A 20,989-nucleotide genomic window follows, 5' to 3' on the forward strand; every position below is an offset into this window, starting at 1 on the left:
CTAACCTACCTCGCAGAGACCCGTTTTATTGCTAGGATTTTGTCTTTAATTCTGCCATCTTTCAACAGCAAGCTCTTTTCAGCTCGATTTCCACCAGAGGAGAAGGTGGAAAGGAAGGAGACAAATGCCCGGACTCCAAAACAGATCTAGTTACAAAATGCATCCTCTCTAGATACGATAGTTACACAACCCTCCCCTCCCCTCCACCCCACCCCACCCCGGCAAGAAGCGCAGAGGGGTTTTCAAGCATATTGCCCGAGCGAGGAAGAAGAGCAACAACTACTACTCCCCTCTCTTGCCAAGATGCACAGGCAACTGCGCGCGGAGACACCAGAGCCCGCTTCCTCTCTCGGGGAAACTTTGGTCCTTCTTCGTGCGCGGAGGCAGCAGCAGCTGCAGGACCAGGCGCAGCAGAGACCATCCCTCCGAGAGCATCTTCAAGCGGGGAGATGATGGAGGCAAGCCAAGCCGGGCGCTGTGATTGGTCGGCTCCCCGCGCAGGCGCCGAGCGGGCCTGGTGAGCCAGGCCGCGGCGCTTCGTCAAGGCGACGGCCGTGTTTACAAGCGGCCGCGTCCTCCCTCTACCCCCGTTATCACCCCGCCCCGTAACCGTCCCGGAGCGCCTCAACCGCCCAGCTCCGTCCTCTGCTCCGTTTTAAAGCCATGCCTGTGCGCTGGAAGGTGAGACGCGGCTGCTCCTGTGGCCGCCACCTTTTCGTCTATCGGGGGCTTTTATCCGTTTGCCCCCAAGGGCTTCCGCCCCTGTTGTGCCCTCCCGTCAGTTTTAAGGGCCATTTGTGGCCGCCGTGGGGTTGCATTCTGCAGCCGGGCAACCTGGCTCCTCCTCCTCCTCCTGCTGCTGCTCCCGGCTGTCACTCAAAGCCCTATACCTGCCCTAACCCCAGCCTGCGGTTGGAGCATGGAGGAGGGGTGCCCCCGCCCCCCCCCCCGAGTGAGCGCAGGGGTGGGAGTGAGTCTGCTCCCACTGGAGCTCTGAATGGGTTATTATGTGGGCACCAGCCGGGCTGGGTTGGCGTGGAAAACCTTTAGGGCCGCCGCTCATCTCGCATTCACGGCTCTGGCATCTTCAGTAGTTGTGTGCCCGGTGGAAATTCATTTCTGCCTGGCGTGGAGGTGGGTTCGTTGATAGGGAAACTTTTACCTGGGGGTTTCATGCAGGTGATGCGATGCTTAAAACTTAAAGGTTGCAGAGCTTGCAAAAAACCCCCCCAACAACAACGTGAGACACAAATAGGTTTGGATATGTATTAGACTCCCATGCAGATGACCCCCAATATGTCCTGTCCCTCAAGAAAACAATCTTATAAAGAGAGTGCAAGTGTACTCACAGGAATCTTTGCAGTAGAGCTAGGTTCGATGGAAGCTGTTGAAATAGTACGACATCAAATCACTGGTTTCCACGTTTTTGTCTTGCTGTAGGGATTGAGTGAGTACAAGAGGAACTTCAAATGGAGGAAATCGGCTCAGTCTAGGCTTTGTAGCTCTGCACCTGAGCAAAAATGCCGATGGGCTGGACTTCGATCGGATGAGCTCGGTAAGCCAAATTAGGCCTTCTGTCCTTCTATGGCTGTATAATTACTACTTTGTGTGTGTTAATTTTATAAAGTTTACCATAGTATAGAGATAAATTACCCCCCCCCCGACATCCTGCATGACAGCAGTATTATTTTCTAAGAAGAGAACAAAAAAAACCACACAAAAAAACTTTTTTTCCAGAAAATATGGACACAAAGTTGCATGTTTGAATTCAGTGACTATGGGAGAATGGACATAAATGATGATGCCTTCTGTAGCAGGGAGACATGGTTGGATGCACCTCTTTATGCATTGCAAGGCTGGGCAACCTGTTGCCTTGAGCCCAGTTTTATGTGGGTAGCAAGGGGGGGGGTCAGAAGTGCGTAGCAGAGGGAGGGAAATGGATGCCCTGCTTACTTTTGGCTTTGATCCTGTCACCACCAGTTATGTGCCATATGGTTTCAACCACTACAAAAAATCACATAGGTGTTTTTTCAGGATCTTCTAAATAAAACTAGCACTTATTTATGACATCCATTTGCATTTCCCTTTCTCTCCTTTTTCTAACTGCTGCTTAGAAATAACATAATGCTTTGAGAAGTAGATACCTGTGTAGGATTTTCAAAATGCACAGATTTGACATTTCCTGTTTTGCAGGAATTGCAAGGGAACCCAGTTTCATTTCTAAGAGAAGAGTGCCTTATCACAACACACAGATTTCAAAGTCCTTTGAATGGATTGGGGACAATAATTCGGAGAAAGATACGTCTTCAGAATATGAAACCCACCGGCCATTGGCGTTGGGCACAAAAGACAGCAAAGATGATGTAAATCAGGAAAATATGAAAACACCTGATGCACCCAGGCTTCCTGAAAAGGTGCATTCCAGCCCTGCAAGTTCTAGATCTGAATCAACTGTAGCTCTTGCAGAAAGCAAGGTGTCACCACCCAAAACAATAGGGCATATAAACAAAAAACCACTACCTACCAAAAAGGAATTGGGAGAAAAAGACGGTGAGGTGAGACTACTGAAATTTCTTTTTGCTTTGATGTTGGAAGCAGAAGCTAAGACACAAGAGCAGCGGTTAAAGTGAATTTCTGTGCGAAATGTTTAAAAATTACTCTTTTAAAAATTGTAGGTCTGTCATAATTATAACACATTAAGGGGTTTGGTTATGGTACTGTTGAAGCACATTTTGTCATTGATATGAATGGAAGCAAGATTTGTCTTTGAAATGTATATGTTTCAGAGATGTTTATACAATATGATGGTATGACATTGCCTTCATCAGCTTTATCCAAGAAAATATTTACACTAATTTTAAACAGTTCATTTAAGGTTCAAACACTGTTAGAGGAAAGGAAGTTATATTTTCCCCAAGTTCACTGCCAATACTTGTTGACAGCTTAACAGAGTTTTGCAGAGGAAAGCAGGCCTGAATATTCCATGGTCAAGCAGCTTCCCTAGAAGCTCTGAGTATCAACGGCAATTTATTTGGAAAACTCCTCAAAAGATATCTCCAGTGCTTGCAGCAGACCAGGTAACTTTCAAGCATATAAAAAGTAGGGTTCTTATTGTAAAGTATCATCCTGTACCTGGAAGTTTTCTTAAATGTAAGCCTCACTGAATTCACTGGGGATTTCTCCAGACTTAGGTTTGTATAGGAGTTAGGTTTACATAAATTAATATTGATGTACTTTCATTGCAATTATATTCAGGTGTATTTGGAAATAAGTTCCACTGTATTCAGTTGAGCTTGCTCCCAGTTAAACCTGCATAGGATTTTTGCCTCGATACACCAAAGCATGGTGCATAAAATGTTACATGAGTAGTATATGAGGAATCTGTTTTATAGAATCATAGAATTGTAGAGTTGGAAGGAACCCCAAGAGTCATCTAGTCCAGTGTTTCCCAAACGTTTTTGGGCAACGGCACACCTGTTTACCGGAAAAAAATCTCGCGGCACACCACCATTAAAGCCCCGCCCCGTGACGTCAGCGCGCAGCGTCACGCCGGGAGGGACGCACAAAAGTGAAAGTTTTTTCCCTCCCCCTTGCTGGGGTGGGAGGAGGCAGCAGAGCGAGGGACTGAGGGATGGCGGCAGCTGAGGCGGCGGCGGCTGTTGTGGTGGTGGCGGCGATAGCGGGCGGAGGAGGGGGCGGCGGCGGGAGTTGCTGCTGCTGCTGCTGCCCGGACATGCCGGCCTCCTCCTCCTCCGCTGTCTCGCGCTCCTCCCTTTTGCGCGCGCTGCCCCGCCGCTCGGCACCACCACCGCGGAGCCGCCCCCGGCTCGACGCGGATCCTCGCCGCCTCTCACCGCCCGACTCGCCCGCCTCCCTCCCACGACACACCAGCCGATGTCTCACGGCACAGTAGTGTGCCGCGGAACACCGGTTGGGAAACACTGATCTAGTCCACCCCTTGCAATGCAGGAATCTCAACAAGTCATCCCCCATCAAGATTGAAACCATGCTGGACCCTGCTTATCTTTGCAAATGTGCTAGCAGTTTTATTGTAGCACCATTCTTATGTACAGTATTTTACTAGGTAGAATCCCACAGATAAGCAGTTGTCATTGGGGAGCATGACTTGTGTTTACTTAGCTGGATCAGTGACATAACAACTGAGAAGTATAGACCTCTCAATTCATTATAACCTTGTTGAGTGATCTAGGAGACTTAAGCACTATTAAATCTCACTGGTTTCAGTGCAAGATCTAGGCTGCAGTCCTAGTCCCCTTACCTGGATATAAGCCCTCCTTAACTCAGTGGAACTTGCTTCTGAGTAACGGTGGTTAGGATTGCACTGTTAATTTAGCTTTAGAAATCAACAAATTAACATCTTTTCTGAACCAAAGCTTATTCACAGTTCAAGTAAATCCATCCCTCCATATAAGTCTCCTGTCATTATTCCTGAAACTGAATATGAAAGGAGTTTCAAAGCTTCACCCCCTGTGAAAGAACGGAAACAGAGATGCAGTTTGGAGGAGAAAGAATGTCCTGTATCTGAACCTGTAGAAATTTCGTATGGAGAAAAGGTATTGCAGATTCATATTTAAGTAATTTTAAACGATTTCAAATAACTTTTGAAGTTAATACTTTGTATATATGAAGATTATCAGGATCACATTAGATTCTCAGCTGGTGACTCTGATTACATGGGGAAAGAAGTGTTTCTAAAAAAAGTAATTATGAGGATTTTTTAATTATAAAGTGTTGCATTTTATCTTTTCATCGAACCTTTAGCAGTGGATTGATAACATTTGGGATGCCATGTTTCTGTGCAAAGTTACTGAGTGAGTACAAGAAGCATGGGACCCCAGTGTTAAGAAGGATGTAATGGCACTATGATTTTCATTTATCTACGGTGTGGAAGCTGTTCAAGCTTCTAATCACGCTCCAGTAAAGTACAAATACATACTGTTTCCCCCCCTGTGTTTTGGCTGCATAACTTACACATGCAAAGTCTCCTAATAAGCTCCCCCTTAGGCTGTATTCTTCTAATTATTCCAAAGGTTTACCCATGATATCCTAAAGTGAATTTCACTTTCTTCCTAATTAGTTATCATGTATTGTTATGTGTGTTCTTCCTTTTTGCTGCTTGTATTTTTAAATTTAATTCCATAGTAAAAAAATATTTTTTTAAAAAAGTAAGTCTCTAAAACTGAACTTCATTAAAACAAAACAAAACACTGGGGTTGATATTACTTCTTATTTCATTTCATTTTGATGCTTCCCATATGGTAATGGGCCAGAGTTCAGTAGTAAAAGCAACTGCTTTGCGTGTTGATGGTCCCAGGTCCAATCTCTGGCGTCTTCAAGTCACGCTGGGAAATATCCCCGTCTGAAACCCTGGAGAGATACTACTGTTTATAAAATATGTCAACTAAACATTCTTCCTCAATTAAAGATATCTGAACATTTTCACATTTCAAATTTTCCCGAAACTGCTGGTACATTGAGAAGTGTCCAGACTTAAGATAACGTCTGATAGAAATGTAGTTTGTAGAGGCCTCTGGAAAAATTAATAATGTGTTTCTGAAATTTTTGCTTCAGAAAAAGGAAAAGGAAACATTTTTGAAGAATGCAGAAGATCAATCAAAGCTAAGCAAATCGGAAACAAATCGGAAACAACAAAAACAAAAACATAGGTTACTTGGCTTACATAGAAATATTAAGTAAGTATCACATGACAGTTTTAGAGGGGGAGCCACATTACTCTGGTGCAGCAAACCAACAGCATCTTGTGGCACCTTTTAAAATCAGAATTGTGGAGTTGGAAGGGATCATGAGGGTCATCTAGTCAAAACCCCTGCAGTGCAGGAATCTTTTGTCCAATTTATTTAATCTAGCATCTTGTAGGAGGAAGCTAAAGATTTATCTCCAAATTGTGGCTAAATAGGATATCATAATTTTAATAGGGTGCAGTGCAATAGCTCTATCTAAACTAAGTGAGAGATTTGCAGGTTCACAGAGGACATTAGTGGCTGATGATGCCTTGAACTTTCTTGGTCATGGCTGAACTAAGCCAGAAGTAACAAAAGCTCATCCTAGGAACCTCTATTCAATACATGAAACAATATACAGTGGTACCTTGGGTTACATACGCTTCAGGTTACACACTCCGCTAACCCAGAAATAGTGCTGCAGGTTAAGAACTTTGCTTCAGGATAAGAACAGAAATTGGGCTCTGGCGGCGTGGCAGCAGCAGGAGGCCCATTAGCTAAAGTGGTGCTTCAGGTTAAGAACAGTTTCAGGTTAAGTACGGACCTCCGGAACGAATTAAGTACTTAACCCGAGGTGGCACTGTAATAAAAAAGCAGTGCATCTTAGAATGTGCTGAGTGGTTTTTGTTATGCTGAGCGAAGCCAATCACCCCATATCTTCAAGGTGGACTTGAGATAGAGTGTGCCTCTTTTTACAAATGAATTGCTGCTAATAGCTCACTTCTCCTACAGGTAATGTTTATTTCCCAGTGTTTTGCCTGGACCTATATCATACAACATTTTCTCTCTTTAGTATTAGGATGAAAGATTTAAAGGGGGGCAGGAAGCAATGACAAAGTTTATCAGATAATTGCAAAATAATAGATCTCTCTCCCCACCCTGTGAACTTGCTTTTCCCAGGAAAATGAACACAGAATACAGATCAAATTTCTTGTCTCCAGCACAGTATATGTACAAAGATGGAGCCTGGTTACATATCAGGGGAAACAAACCTGATCAGGTCAGTCGTCACTTTGAGTATTTCCATCTTATTTGTGAGCAGAGAAATTGGTGGTGGTGGGAACCATTTCACTGAATTTATCCAGGTGGAGAAGTTATGCAACAGCATCAGTGAGGTGGGGTTTCTCATTACCTGTGGCAGTGGTTTAGGGCTGAATCCAACTAAATCATTTCGCAAGGGAAGCTGCTTCCACAAGTTCAGTGGAACTTCCCCTCCCTCTCCTCTCCCCATGCATCCCCTGCCCTACTCCCAAAACTGCTCGAGAGGCTTGGGAGTGACCCCACAGCATATTTGGGGTGGGTGGGGGAGGAGAGAAAGGGGAATCCTGTTGCACTCATGGAAGTTGTTTTGCTTGCACAGTGACTTGCTTGGATACATAGGTTCCTGACTATCATTTTGCACTGTCCAGGTATAGTGTCCTTTTGTTTAAAGTGGTACAGTATTGCTTTAAATGAATAGTTCAGGTGGGGCTTCATTGTTTAATTTTCTCCACCCTCTGACACCGGGCTTCAGGCCCCAAAGAGACTCTTTGCAAATTGCTGAGTGACAGCATGAAAGTATAGTTATAAAGCCTTTCCAAGGGAGCTGTTGCCTGAAGGCAATTGCTTATGTGTTTTGTAAAGTGTATGTTTACTTTTGGCATAAATTCACCTCAAATTAGACTTCTGAAATATTAATACAGGGCAATTCATAATCACAGTAGGGATTTCCGGAGCCTATGACCTGCTGGGATAGTGAAACTGAGGTGTTCTTTGTGTTTCTTCATAATTCACCACAGGCATTCTCTATATCCATTCCCATCTCCTCCCAACGTGCCCAGTTGCTCTGACCATGCAGGCATCTCTTCTGCTACAGTTTTTTGCTTTTCAATCAAATTTTGCATGCAGAAAAATGGATCTTTAAAATAGCAAATTCCCAAATCTGTGTTTAGTAAAAGGGTACTGAAACTTTACAGACATATGTCAGAAAGGTCTCAAATTTCTTGATATTTGGAGATCTCAGTGTGTGTTAATTTAAGCACAGAGTGACTTTCTCATTGATCTTTGCTATCTAGTCAGATTGTGCTGCAAATACCAGCAATCCTATTCCCTGAAATATATAAAGGTAATTTAAAAAGCATTTTATAGCTTGCTTAGCTTGGTGAATATGTTAATATACTAAGATTTTCCGTTCCTTGGATTTTGTGAAGTGGTTTATAATAATAAACATGACTGTACAGTGCCTGGAAGTAAAAGCTATGGGTTGTAGCCAACTAAATTCTACTTGGAGTAGACCCATAATAATTAATAGACCTAAGTTAGCCGTTAATATCAGTGGGTTTTCTCTCATAAAACATAAGACCTTATGTTTGTACTATTCTAACTATTAACATAATGCTAACAATTTGAATGCTTTGATATTGTAGAGGTGTTGTTGCAGAAATTATGATACACCAGTAAAAATTAGGGCTCTGTATAGTTCTGTATATTCATGGCTAACATTAACTACATGAAATACACATGCAAATATCTAATCCTGCAAGTGTCAGATTGGTTACTGATAACGCATAGTTTTAAATAGGGATGTTTATTAAGAATGCCATTCAAAACAAGTCATAAGGAGAGTAGATCACATTCTTTGTAAAGTGAACTGTAGGAGGCAGGATAACACCACAATCCCAACAGATGGAAAGGGATCGTTTTTCATGTGAGATTGAATCTCATTTACTGTAACATAATCAAATAAGTAAATAAATGCTATTTTATTTCTGTGTTACTTTCTTTAGGGTTCTCAAAACACCCTAAATACCATGTGGTATATGGAGGTTGGTTGCATCTAAGTTCTTCCTGCTTGGAGCAATTATAACATTTCTGAACCTTCAAAATGAAATACAATGTGGCATTAAGCAAATGTATAGCTGGTAGGCTTTTTGTGCTTGCTGCATAATTTATTTAACAGCTGTGCTTGGGCTTGGCCGCTTGTAGCTCTTGCTTACTTTAAAAACTGTATCTGCACTCTTATATATGCTGCTCCTTGTTGGTGCTGCCGCTGGTCATGTACATGTATTCTGTGACACACTGCTCTGTGCTGTCAGTTGTGACTATTAAATGAATTAATAGTTTTAAACAAATGTTACAAACCACAATAAAAAAAACCCAACTTTGTGAAATCTTCATACCCAGGTGAAAGAACTTCGGGAGAAAGCAGAGGCCTACAGGCGAAGGGTCCAGGGAACCCACTTTTCCAGAGATCATTTAAATCAGATTCTGTCAGATAACAACAGGCTTTGGGATTTGTCCTCTAATTCCAGTGCTGAAGAAATCATTAGCAACAATGTCAGAGCTCTAGATCTTGCAGGGTAAGGGATTCTGTGTGGAATAAGCCGACCCGGAATACGATAGTTTAAGAAATGGAATATTCATTTCACTAAATGAGTGCAATTTGTGGTTACAGCCTCTAATATTCCAATCATATCGCTTCATGCAATGATCTTGAATTCATTTAGGACGGCTCTAGAAAAAGCGTGCTAAAATGGCCATTCTTGGCATGAAATTCTCCCTTTTTTCATCTCCACAATGTTAGTAATGAAACATATGAATGTTTGTGTGTGTGTATTAATATATTTTTTTGTGGCAGAAAACTTTTTAAACCAAGAAGTGAAATCAAGTTCAGTGGGGTTTATTTCATAGCTATTTTATTAGCAGCACAACCTTAAACATATTTATTCAGAAGTAGAACCCTTTGATTTTAATGACAAATACTTCCATGAAAATATGATACGTGACTGTAGCCTATGTAAAATTGATTTCAAGCGCTCAGCATCTCTAGATCATATTGGAAGTATGTGTGTGAAGACCGTTTTTTGCAGGCAGCACATCTGTGCTTCCACACAAGAACATGCTACATGGGGGTAAGAGGGGAAATGAATCCAGTAACTGAGTGCCCTCTTACCCCCATGTAGCATGTATGCAGTTTCAAGCATTTTTCGTGTGACCTGAAGCCCCCCAGAGCACCTTTGATCTTACAGAACTGGTTATGCAATTTTTTGAATACTGGCTGCAAAGGCTTTAGTTTACAAGTTTAAAACCCTAGTGGATTCCCTACAAGCTGAACTATGTGTATGTTGGTATGAAGTATAAAACTTATCAGAGTTTATACGATAGTTTTGCTTTTAATCATATGTTTGAGTCTGATCAGTATATTTCTGAATACATAAGGGAACATCCTGAATTCACTGAACTGCTTGCTTCCTCTTTATGCAGGGTCCGTGAGAGAAAGCTCTTGCCACATCCTGAATTGCCAAAACAGTTCCAGCTGAACAAGACTGGGAAATTAGGCATGTCAGACGCTGCCACTGTTCCAGTCAAACAGCGTTTGGTTTGGGACAAACCAGGCAATGATGAGCAACTGGAAAATCAGTCACCGGCATTAGAGGAAGAAGAGGGGGCGAAACGTAAGCCGGAACCGGAAGAGATCGAAGAACTGGAAGAAAACGATAAGGATGCAAATACAGACGCCCAGCAAGTGTAAGTATCTAAAATTATGTTTCAAACCAACGTCATTCAGTTATGACAATTACACGCAATGTAATTGTAAGTAGGGCAATGACAGTTTCACTAGGTAATGGAGAAATCAAATCGATGTACATGAATGAGGTTAGAAATTACTATTTCAGTTTGAACTAGTTTGTTTTCTTTGTTCTTACTAATTAGCCACAGGAGACATTTCAAGCATCACTATTCATTCAGAAACTGTTGGTTGCCACTTGTTGCTAATCCTGAATTGCACAACTTGCAATAAACCATGGTTTTCCTGTTTGGATGCAGTGATGAGCTAATTAAGCATAGTACGCCAGGGGACGTTGTGGTGGGAGCACATGAGTACAAGGCTTGTTCATGTAATGCCAGACCATGTTTTGAAGTTGTATCAAGAAAGAATGATTAACCTCCTGCTGGATTATTTTACACATGGATTATTTTACTCATATTGCAAATTGGGAATTGCTCTAAAAACCATGCTGAAAGTTACTTTCCATGTTAGTTTTTTTCCTCCTTATGGGAAGCAGCTGGAAAATGGCTGACAACGCATGTCTTGGTAACATGAGAATCATGAGATAATGGTTTAGAGATACAGCTAGTGACATTCTTCAAAGCATATTAAATATAAAAGCATCATTTTTTTTAAAAAAGGATGTGCTCACTCTTTGATATTGATAAAGAACACAAATGGGAAAAGTTAACAAGGTAGATCCAACTTCATTTGCTGGTGTACAAATATGAAATGAAATGAAATTTTTTACAGTCCCAGACCAGTTTTGGTGTACAAATATAACTAGGAGCATAATGACTGTTTTGTGGTGATACTAAGATAGGACACATTCTTAAGATAGAGAAGAACAGGAAAACTAGGTAGAAAACCAGTATTACTGGGGGTCGAAGTTGCACTAAAGATAACACTATGGGGGCCATAATGGTGAAAGGGAGGGGGCTTTTTGGAAATCTGTGAGGCCAATGAATAATGGGTGTAAGACAGCCATTAATAATTTAGATTGGATAAAAAGAATGATTCTGTCTATTGGACCGAACGTGTAAAATTCCTAAGCAGTCTACCTATAATATTTGTGGGAACCAACCAAACCCACAGAAATGAAGATATAACTGTATATTTTGAAGGCTCTCTTGTGGTTTTCATTCTCTCTTGTTCATGGCCTATATAATATGTAGAACTTTCCCTGGGAGAGCAAACAAAATAAGACTTTTCAATTTATTAATTATGACCACCAATAAATTAGAGGATACATTTTTTACCATGTGTATATTTGTATGTTTTGTCATATTTTTCAGAGAAGAAAACATGAATTCTCCAGATGATATGGCAGAGTCTTCTTTGGTATCCTCACAAGAGGGTGGCAGGCTTCCTACTCCACAGCTAAGGGCACTTGGTGGAGCCCAAAGAACACATCATGACCTTACAACACCAGCTGCTGGTAACAATTATATATAATGATTCATAGATACAGTATACAGTATAAAGACAGAGACATATAGATATATAGACCCACACCCCTTAAATATAAAAAGAACACAAAGCAATTTATTTCTGGAAATTCAGCATTAACAATAGTGTGTTCTTTTATTCCTGTAGGAGGTGCTGTTTTAGTATCTCCTCCAAAAGTGAAGCCTTCATCCTCGCTGCATGTGAGGCAGGGGTCTTCAGAAAAGCATGCCCTGGCAAGTCAAATCTCAAGGGAAGACTTGAAAAGAAAATCTAACAGGGTGGTACGTTTTGCTTAAAATTTGCTTAGAATTACCATTTGTTTTCACTTTCTTTGTTTTCACGTCTACTGAATAAAAATGACAAATTATCTAGTGTTATCTGTTGAAGACCGTGAAGCAGTTATAGTTTTATCAAACAAATGTCATGGAAGTAACTGGGGAAATAACAGACTATGTATTCCTATTGCTAAACATTGCACAGACATGCACTAACCCCTGATGGAGTGTTTTAATGGATGGTTTAGACTGAAAGCACACCCTATCAGCCCCTCCTCAGAGGCTCTGAGATTTGGAGAACCCTTTTCTTTCCACTATGCTTGAGGTGTGGAAGAGGAGTCAGGGGTACCTGGCTTCCCGGCCGTCTCTACTACACCCTTTCCTGGATCACCCAGGGTCTACCTGCCTGGGACATTATAACCAATTTCATATGTGGGAGGAGGCTGGTAACTCAAGAGAGGGGGATCTATTTGAGAGGGAGCCCCCGAGGCCCCCAAATCCCCCAAATCAGCTTATGACGCTGTTCCTTATCATAAAAAAAGTTGACTAACAATGCTATAGGCCTGTAGCTATGCAAAGCAAATGGCCTTCCCTAGACCACTGATTGACAGCCTTTGAAAATGAGTGCCAGTGATACATTATCTGCAGGAATGGGCCGGTCTGAGATTTGTATTAGATGCTATTGAATGCAGTTTCCAAAGTTTATGTGCTAAACAGGACAAGCTCAGCCTCAGTGAAGCAAGCCTATCTGAAACTAATTCACCACTGGTGCCTCCCTCTGGTGAAATTAAGTCATAGTAAACCATCCCTATCATTTGATGGTTGGAGATGGATGCTCGGAATGAGGCTCCTGCCTCCACTTATGCGATTCAATCTTTGATCATTTCTAAAATGACTAGCTAAAGGTAAAGTTAATGGGACCCCTGACCATTAGGTCCAGTCGTGACCGACTCTGGGGTTGTGGCGCTCATCTCGCTTTATTGGCCAAGGGAGCCAGCGTACAGCTTCTGGGTCATGTGGCCAGCATAACTAGGCCGCTTCTGATGAAGCAGAGCGGCACACGGAAACGCCATTTACCTTCCCGCCGGAGCGGTACCTATTTATCTACTTGCCCTTTGATGTGCTTTCGAACTGCTAGGTTGGCAGGAGCAGGGACCGAGAAACGGGAGCTCACCCCGTCGCGGGGATTCGAACCGCCAACCTTCTGATTGGCAAGTCCTAGGCTCTGTGGTTTAACCCACAGCACCACCCGCGTCCCTCTAAAAATGACTAACTAGATGATCTCGAAAGCAGTCCCTTCAGCTCTTTCCCCTCTCTATTTTCACTGGCCCAAAATTCCTCCATACACAGCTATTAACCTGCATTTATGCACTCATGAATCTAGTTTGAGGGACTCGTGTGTGCAGAAGTGATCAGTTAAATGTGACATTCATTTAAAGTAACTTCAATGTCTGAAGCCAGACATAGCTAACTAAGTGGAAAAGGACAGTCTTGTTCATTTCCTGTGAACAGCATTGGCATAGTTTTTCACAACGTGACAGGGTCTTTTTTCAACTCTGTCTTTTCAGGATGACGAGGATACGCCACTGAGTCCTTCCCCAGCTGCTGGGCTGAAAACTGTGGATCCTTTGCCTCTGAGGAAAGATCAATGGTGCAGCCGAGAATCGTCAGGTGCAAGAAGCTCTCCAGCTTCAGCATATTCAGGGCAGACAACAAAAGTTCCTGGCTTAAAATCAGCCAAGGATGCTTCTTTGCCCTATTGGAGTCCATCGTGCCGCATTCAAGGAATGCTTAGGGATCCTGAGTTTCAGCATAATGGTTGGCTTACTTTCTACACAATTTTGCACCTTTTTTAGAATGGCTTTAAATAAGAGCTTCTGGGTCTTGGCAGGAGCAGCAATAGAAACTCTTCCTTTCTGTGAATCTGTACATTGAAAAATACCCAAGTGTCTCCTATTACCCTGCAATGTGACCCCACACTGAAAAACTGAAACAGCCAAAAGTAGACAGCTCCCTTAAGCATGCAGAAACTTTCTATTAAATATGTTTCTCAACATATTTATATATCCTCCACTGATAGAAAATATTAAAGCAATGTATATGTTGAGAGTAATGCAAGCTGAATGGCTAATGTGCATAACAACTGGCTGTCATGCGTACTCATCAGGCCACTTGATGGCATTGGACCCAATTTGGGCTCAAGCCTGGCACAGGGATTTGCCTGGCCCCTCACACCTCTTGCCCCATTTGGTTTGAGCAGCGGGGCTGCAAATGCATCTCTGGCCCTACTGTTCTGTTAGACTGTGATGCCCCCTGGCAGGGTTTGGATTACGCATATAGCCTGTGTTTCTGACTTGGCAGTATCTGTTCCTAGAGCCTTGAAAAGGCTATATCAATGGAAGCAGGAGCATGCATCCTTTTCCCCAGCAGGACCTGAATTCTCTTGGAGGAGATCTGCCAGCAGTGGGGTGGGACCACAGATAGTTCACGCTCTTTCTGTTCCAGCCCTCTTTTCCCTGCTGGGTAACTCTTCCCTCGTGTGCAGTTCTGATGATGATTGACCCCATGGTTGCTATTATATTCAGGAGTGTAGAAAGAACAGGGGTAGCTTACAGCTTTGCTCTTCCTGCAATCCCTGCTTTTGCTGCTCATTTGACTAGGGAACAGCTGAGAAGTGAAAGGAGGCTGAGCTGCAGGAAAAAAGTTGATCTTTATCTGGAGGTCTGCCACTTCCTCTTCTGCTTGACTGATCAGTGGGAGGGTATGTTGGGGGGCCACAAAGGTTTAGGCAGTGTCCCAGAAGCAGTCCGAGGGGGTGCAGGTGTCACACTTCTGAACTAGAGAAAGAAAGAAAAAGGCATGTTTCTTGAAGACTATTTATACTAAGTGGAGAATGTGCATATTGCGCGGGAAGTGTAAAAGATTTGGTTGAGAGACCCACATTCCCCAAGGCCTGTTGGAAATTATGTATATTTACTTGGAAATGTGTACAGTTGATTCTTCATGCACAGATTTATGTGCATATTCTCCATGAAGTCTGATGAATGCAGATGATGGCTGGCTGTTATGCACACTAACCACTTGATTTGCACCACCTCGACCTATACAAATACAATAAAACAATGCAAAATAATCATAAAAATGACTGGGTCATCTTGAAAAACTTTTGAGACAACCAAATAGGCCCGTTGGCGTAAAAAAAGAGTCTTCAAGAGATGTTGGATGGGTAGCTACAGGGATACCTGCTAACTAAAACAAATAGGATTGAAATGGAGGCAGTGACAAATCATGGATGAAGATAGATTATGAGTAGACTGTTGTAGCAGCTTTCTTTTCAAACAGTTCACACTGAGAGAATACAGTTGGACTACATAACCCCTACCAACTCCATATGTCTATGATTCTATGTACAATATGGATATTTTTCTTTACATCTCAACACTAATCTGAAGGAGTTAATATTTTGGGGAAATGCTTACAGAACGTTGACTGTACATTAGTGCTGTATTTTTCTGTGTATAAGACGCCCCCATGTATAAGACGACCCCTATTTTTTTAAACCCAAAATTACGAAATTAAGTTGCTTAGCTTTTTGGGGGGGATGGGGGAGGTCACTTCCACCAACTGCTCACCTGCCTGCCTGCCACTGCCAATCACTTGCCACAGCCACTTCTGATTGCATACCTCTCCACAGCCGCCAATTGTCTGCCCGCTCGCTGCCACCAACAGCCCACCCACCCACTTGCCGCAGCCGCCATCGCTTGCCCGCCTCTCAACAGCCACCAGTTGCCTGCCCAGTTGCTGCAGCCACAGCCAGTCACCAGCAGGCCTTGCCACAGCCACCAATCATCCGCCCAATCGCTGCTGCTAATCTCTTGCCTGCTGCTGGCGTTAATCGCACGTTCCCCCTCTGCATTCACGATCCATGTATAAGACGACACCCAATTTGTGCCTGTTTTTTTTAGCAGAAAGCGTCGTCTAATAGACGGAAAAATATAGTATATTGGCTTTCCCATGAGGAGGTAAAGTATTTGTGGACTGGAGAAATGCAATGTTGTGTGCTGTTTCTTTTTAGGCGGTGTTGCAAGCCCTAAAAGGAGCTGGATGCAATTACCACTTCAGGAGAGAAACTATAATGATGAAGGTATTTCTCCTCTTTTATCCATGTTAAATATAACTAGAGCCATTAATAATTTTTAGGCATTTATTATTAATGTAGTCATTAATAATAACAACACATAATTCTGTACAGTATTTCAATTTCCCCTCCCCCCCAGTAGGAACTATCAAAGCTGTTGTAAAAATAGATATTTCATACTAATTCATGCTAATGGAAACTTTAAAAGTGTGTATAAATATATAACCAGTCTCTCTCTCTCTCTCTCTCTCTCTCTCTCTCTCTCTCTCTCTCTCTCACACACACACACACACACGTATGAATATGAGAATGTATATGCATGTGTTATGCAGTGAACTGTTCTGTTTGTGACGAATATAGAATCCCATGGCTTGATTTTAGTTCAGTGGAACCTTGGTTGTTGAACATAATCTGTTCCAGAAGACCATTCGACTTCCGAATTGTTCAACAACTGACGTGCAATTGCTGGTAGGCAAAATCCATTGAAAAATTATAGAAACACGCCTCAGAAGCTGTTTGACTTCTGAGGCGCGTTTGAAAACGGAAGCATTCACTTCTGGGTTGTTGGCGTTCGAAAGCTGAAACATTTGACTTCCAAAGCGTTCAACAACCAAGGTTCCACTGTATGTCATCCCACTGATTATGTTTGGATGTAGTGTTAGCTGTGGTTGAATGCTACAAGAGCAGTCCTGAGTGAGCCTTGGCTTTGTGCACTCTCTCCTCAGGCCATGGTGGAGGAGGTCAGAAACATGCCATGCAGACCCTAAATTGTGGTTAACCTTAATCATGGTCAGTAGAAACAAGCCAGCTTCATAAAGTATGGTTTGAAGTTGGCTTGTTTCAATGCACAGTATTCAGTATTCACCACAATTAAGTGTTAAATCTGAATAAAGCTGTTGTGTAGACCTCTGTAGCTGTACCATTCCAAGATCATAAGTACGTGGGGAAAGAATTTTAGTATGCCATGATTTATTAACTCCATTGGAACTTGAAGACTACAAAACTTAACACCATGTCTGCTCCCTGTAGTAGTCCCTTAGCAGGCTTACCATCCCTTGTCTGTGCATAGCATCTTAGATTTGGTTTCTGTTTTGCCTCTTACCTGTACAAAATAACGATGCCACATAGGTTTCAAATGGGGAACTGTTGGTGAGAAACGGCCCTCACAACCACATAAAAAGAAATACTCACAGTTTTCTTTCCACCTCTGTAGCTTGGCAGCTTTTGATGTAGGGTCATGACTTGCACACACACACAAAAACAACAACCCCGAGGCGGAAAAATCTGTGTTCATTGGTTTTTGCACCTCTGAATTAATGTGTGAATCATCCCTAACACTTGCCATTAAAGAGGAATTGTTTAGCTTGCAATGCCCCATTGCACAGGTTGAGACGGGAGATGCTTGGAAGTACTTGCTCAGAATTAATGGCTGCATATGCAAATATCATAGAAACTGTTGCACCTTCTGAGTAAGGTCCATCTGATACTTGGCTCTTTTAGCAGCTTTCAGTAATAGCTAAGACTGAAAAGTGTGTGGGCTGTGCAGATTGCTCAGCAAAGCAACTATAAATGTTTACAGAAAGCCTCTAAAGTCAACCAGGTCTTCAGCAATGCCCTGCAGTCTCATCACTCTTCTTGAGATGACAGATCGTTGCCAAACAGTTGCTCTGCTACTGAAAACAAATGATTAGCAGCAGAAAAGCTAGTATCTGAAATTTTATCTAATTTTAAATGCACACATTTACTGTGCAATGCTTAGGTGCTGAGTCTTGGCACCTCTTTAATGGTAGTTTCAGGAAAGGAACTATAGTGATGGAGGTAGTCTGTAATTTTTCTTGCATACAGTGTTTTTGAACATTTCTCAGGCAAGCGCTTTCAGAAACTTAGTACCACAAAACTAGCATATAAAGACAAACCAGGCAGCTGCTCTTTCAACAGCTTTCCGGTTTGGTCTCTTGCGATTATGGCAGGTGATGTTGTATTACAAAAATAGTGACTTGGTAGAAACTCTTAATTTTGTGTGGATTTGAGCAACGTATGGTTCATGGGTAGGTATGTCCATCTATCAGTTCATGCTCCATGCAGCAGGATTGCTTTGCTCTCCTTATGTGCAGCGCATAAGTTACATGGTAGCCAGAGGCTACTCAGAGTGCACATTGGAAGCGATGCATGAATCAAGAGTGTACCTCAGAATTCTTTGCAGTGTTGAAGAAGATGCTGTGGCATGCCTATTGGCTCATGCTTTGATTTCCTGGAACTGGGGTGCAAGTAATAATTTCCAACGTAGAGTTTTCCGTAGCTTCAATCCCTTTGTGTGTGCTGTTGCTACATCTGTATCTTCTTACAGCTAAGTTCACCCCACGCAGTATGGTCAAAAGTGTGGCCCATGTTAACTGTCAATGAAAGTAAAATGGTATTTCCACTGGACTGAGGTTGCACCAATACAAGAAAGCATACTTTGGAATCTGATGTGTTCATTTATGCTTTTGGTCCTCTCAGAAATAAAATACAGCACCTCTAGTTTCAATATTAATAGGTTGCTCTTAAAAAGTATAATTGTGTGTGGTTTTTTTAAAGTACCATACAGTTCAGGAAGCTTTGAAGGTGTGCCTTGTGTCATAATTTTAAAAACCAATCTAAATCTGGCTTCACTATCCATATATACTCCTAATTCCCCAGTGTAGAAAATAATTATATGTTTGTTGGTAAGTTTGTGTTAACCTTACAGCTCCTAAAGAGGACAATGTCCATTTTAGCAAGCCCCTAAGCATATTTTGCTTATCTTGTTACCATGGATCTGATTGGTCCCCCCCCCTTTGTTATGTTTACAGATGATGATGACCGATTGTCCCAGCTATCTGCTCGATCTGCTGCTTCTAGTTCACTGGCATCTCAGGTTCTAGAACGAGCACAGAGGAGAAAGGAGAACTTCTGGGGCAAAATGTGATTGTGTTCAGCTATACTCCTGAATTGTTTTGGTATTTAAATACCAATTTGCGGAAATTATTTGAGGCTGAATTCTGGTTGTTTGCACTTACCACTTTGGTAAAAGGGTCCCATATAGGAAATGCTGGCTATTCACATCCCTTTATCTTGGATAGGACAGGGATAGATGACCTGTGATCCTTTGGGAGTTTTTGCATGACAGCTCCACTCTGGTCATTGGCCACACTGGCTGGGACTGAAGAGAGCTTAGAGTCCAGAAACATCTAGAGGTCACAGGCAAAGCTCCTACTGGCATGGGTTCTGGGAATGCACAACCTGTCTTAGATTTGAGCTCTACCTCATTTGGCCACAAATGTTTTTAGCTAGAGCAGTGTCAGTCTTGTTCAAATGGCATTATAGCAGAGAAGTGTTGCCATGCTACAATGTGTTCATCTTCATCATCCATCACAAAGAGGAGATCGTCAAGTATTCCCAGTGAAGTAAGAGTAAATAACATGAAGGATGAACCCAGGTGTAGGTTGCCTGCCAGCAACCTTCATTGATTCCTGACCTCAGCATTTCTTCATCTCTTCTGGCACTCACTGAGCCCCAAAATCCTTTAATCCCACCCAGCATATTCATATAAATAATTCAGATTCCTCGTGTCAGATTCATCAGCACTGATCTTTATGCTCCAATGCAGTTTTGGCATTCACCCAAAGCTATTATGGACCTAACATGATTTTTGACTTGGTCATGTCTGTGCAGGTTCCAACAGGAATCAATGTAGCTTCTGTGGCTGCCTTGGCAATACCAACCTGAGTCAGTTTTCATTATGAGAGTACCAAGTAAGAGACAACCACAAAAGTTACTCTCATGACCCAACACCACAGCATCCTGTTACTTTGGTTCTGTCCTCAATATACATTCCAGTGTCACTCCCCTTCACCTGTTAGCAGTTTTATCATAAAGACGAAGCTAAATCTCAGTCCATAATACTCCAGGTAATGAAGCCCATGAGCAGTATCTGAACCGAAGCGTTCTTCAACATTTCACAGAAGGAAAGGTTATTGGCAGTCTATGAGCCAGACAAAGACTTGTTGCCACCCATTCAACTAGTGGTTCTTTGAAAGTAAATTTTAAACAGTCCTCTCACGTGGATTGGGACTGTCATTGGGGACAAAGAGTTAAAGCTGTGCTGCCCCAAACCAATGTCCCAGTCCGGATCGGGGCTCCCACACCTGCAACTTTTTAAAATGATTCATAGCATTGCTAATTGTGTGAATAGAATAATGCCTAGTTTGGCCCTAGTTGTATTTAAATCACAGTTGTGTTTCTCTGTCATGATAATTTTCAGGTTTGTACACGTGATCACTGTTAGCCATATTGCGTTTTAAATGTTGTATTTAGATCACCACAGCGGATTCTTCTCAAGACTCAGGGAATTGGAAAGAACTGAACTTGATGACAATGCAATGCTGTCTTGCTGTCCTGTTTCAGAATTATTAGCGTCGTAGAAAGATTTTTAAAGCTAAAATGGGTTTATTCTTTCCCAGATTAGCCCACAGCATTTTAACATTCAACAGCACTGTTTATAAAGAAGTGATGCAACTTTCATTATTATTTTTTAATGTTAGATTTTTATGATTAAAAATCGCTTTTTATGTGTTTTAAAATAAAAATCAAGTTGTATATTTGTGTACGTCAGATCCTTAATTAGAAATAACCCTGTTATAACTGGAGATTTCACTTTTGCATGCTTTTACCCATAATTCTGTTTTATTTCCACACTAATTGTGAAAGGTACCTCTCAAAATCCATGCCATAATATTCAAATTAGTATTTTCTCTAAAAATAGCTACATTGTCAGGCTGGAGCCAGCAAGTGAGCAACAGCAGCTGCCAGACTTGGA

The 20,989-nt window shown here is 42.1% G+C and overlaps 1 protein-coding gene across 3 annotated transcripts; it reads left to right on the top strand.

The window, feature by feature from the left end:
- Window positions 1–497: 497 nt before the first annotated feature.
- MDM1 (Mdm1 nuclear protein) lies at window positions 498–20,769 on the top strand. Of its 3 annotated transcripts, none has more exons than XM_081211585.1 (15): window positions 498–681; window positions 1,441–1,555; window positions 2,194–2,555; window positions 2,943–3,077; window positions 4,395–4,574; window positions 5,593–5,714; window positions 6,663–6,762; window positions 8,528–8,566; window positions 8,925–9,100; window positions 10,005–10,268; window positions 11,586–11,728; window positions 11,887–12,020; window positions 13,583–13,685; window positions 16,090–16,158; window positions 18,984–20,769. In XM_081211585.1, the coding sequence occupies exons 1-15, from the start codon at window positions 664–666 to the stop codon at window positions 19,097–19,099; spliced, it is 2,076 nt and encodes a 691-aa protein (XP_081067711.1). In that variant the 5' UTR covers window positions 498–663; the 3' UTR covers window positions 19,100–20,769. The 3 variants fall into 3 exon arrangements, with proteins under 3 accessions (XP_081067711.1, XP_081067709.1, XP_081067710.1); XM_081211583.1 differs by having other exon boundaries at window positions 499–681; window positions 13,583–13,832; XM_081211584.1 differs by lacking the exon at window positions 8,528–8,566 and having other exon boundaries at window positions 499–681; window positions 13,583–13,832.
- Window positions 20,770–20,989: the final 220 nt, after the last annotated feature.

Source organism: Podarcis bocagei (assembly GCF_964188305.1).
Source record: "Podarcis bocagei genome assembly, chromosome: 10".
NCBI lineage: Eukaryota > Metazoa > Chordata > Lepidosauria > Squamata > Lacertidae > Podarcis > Podarcis bocagei.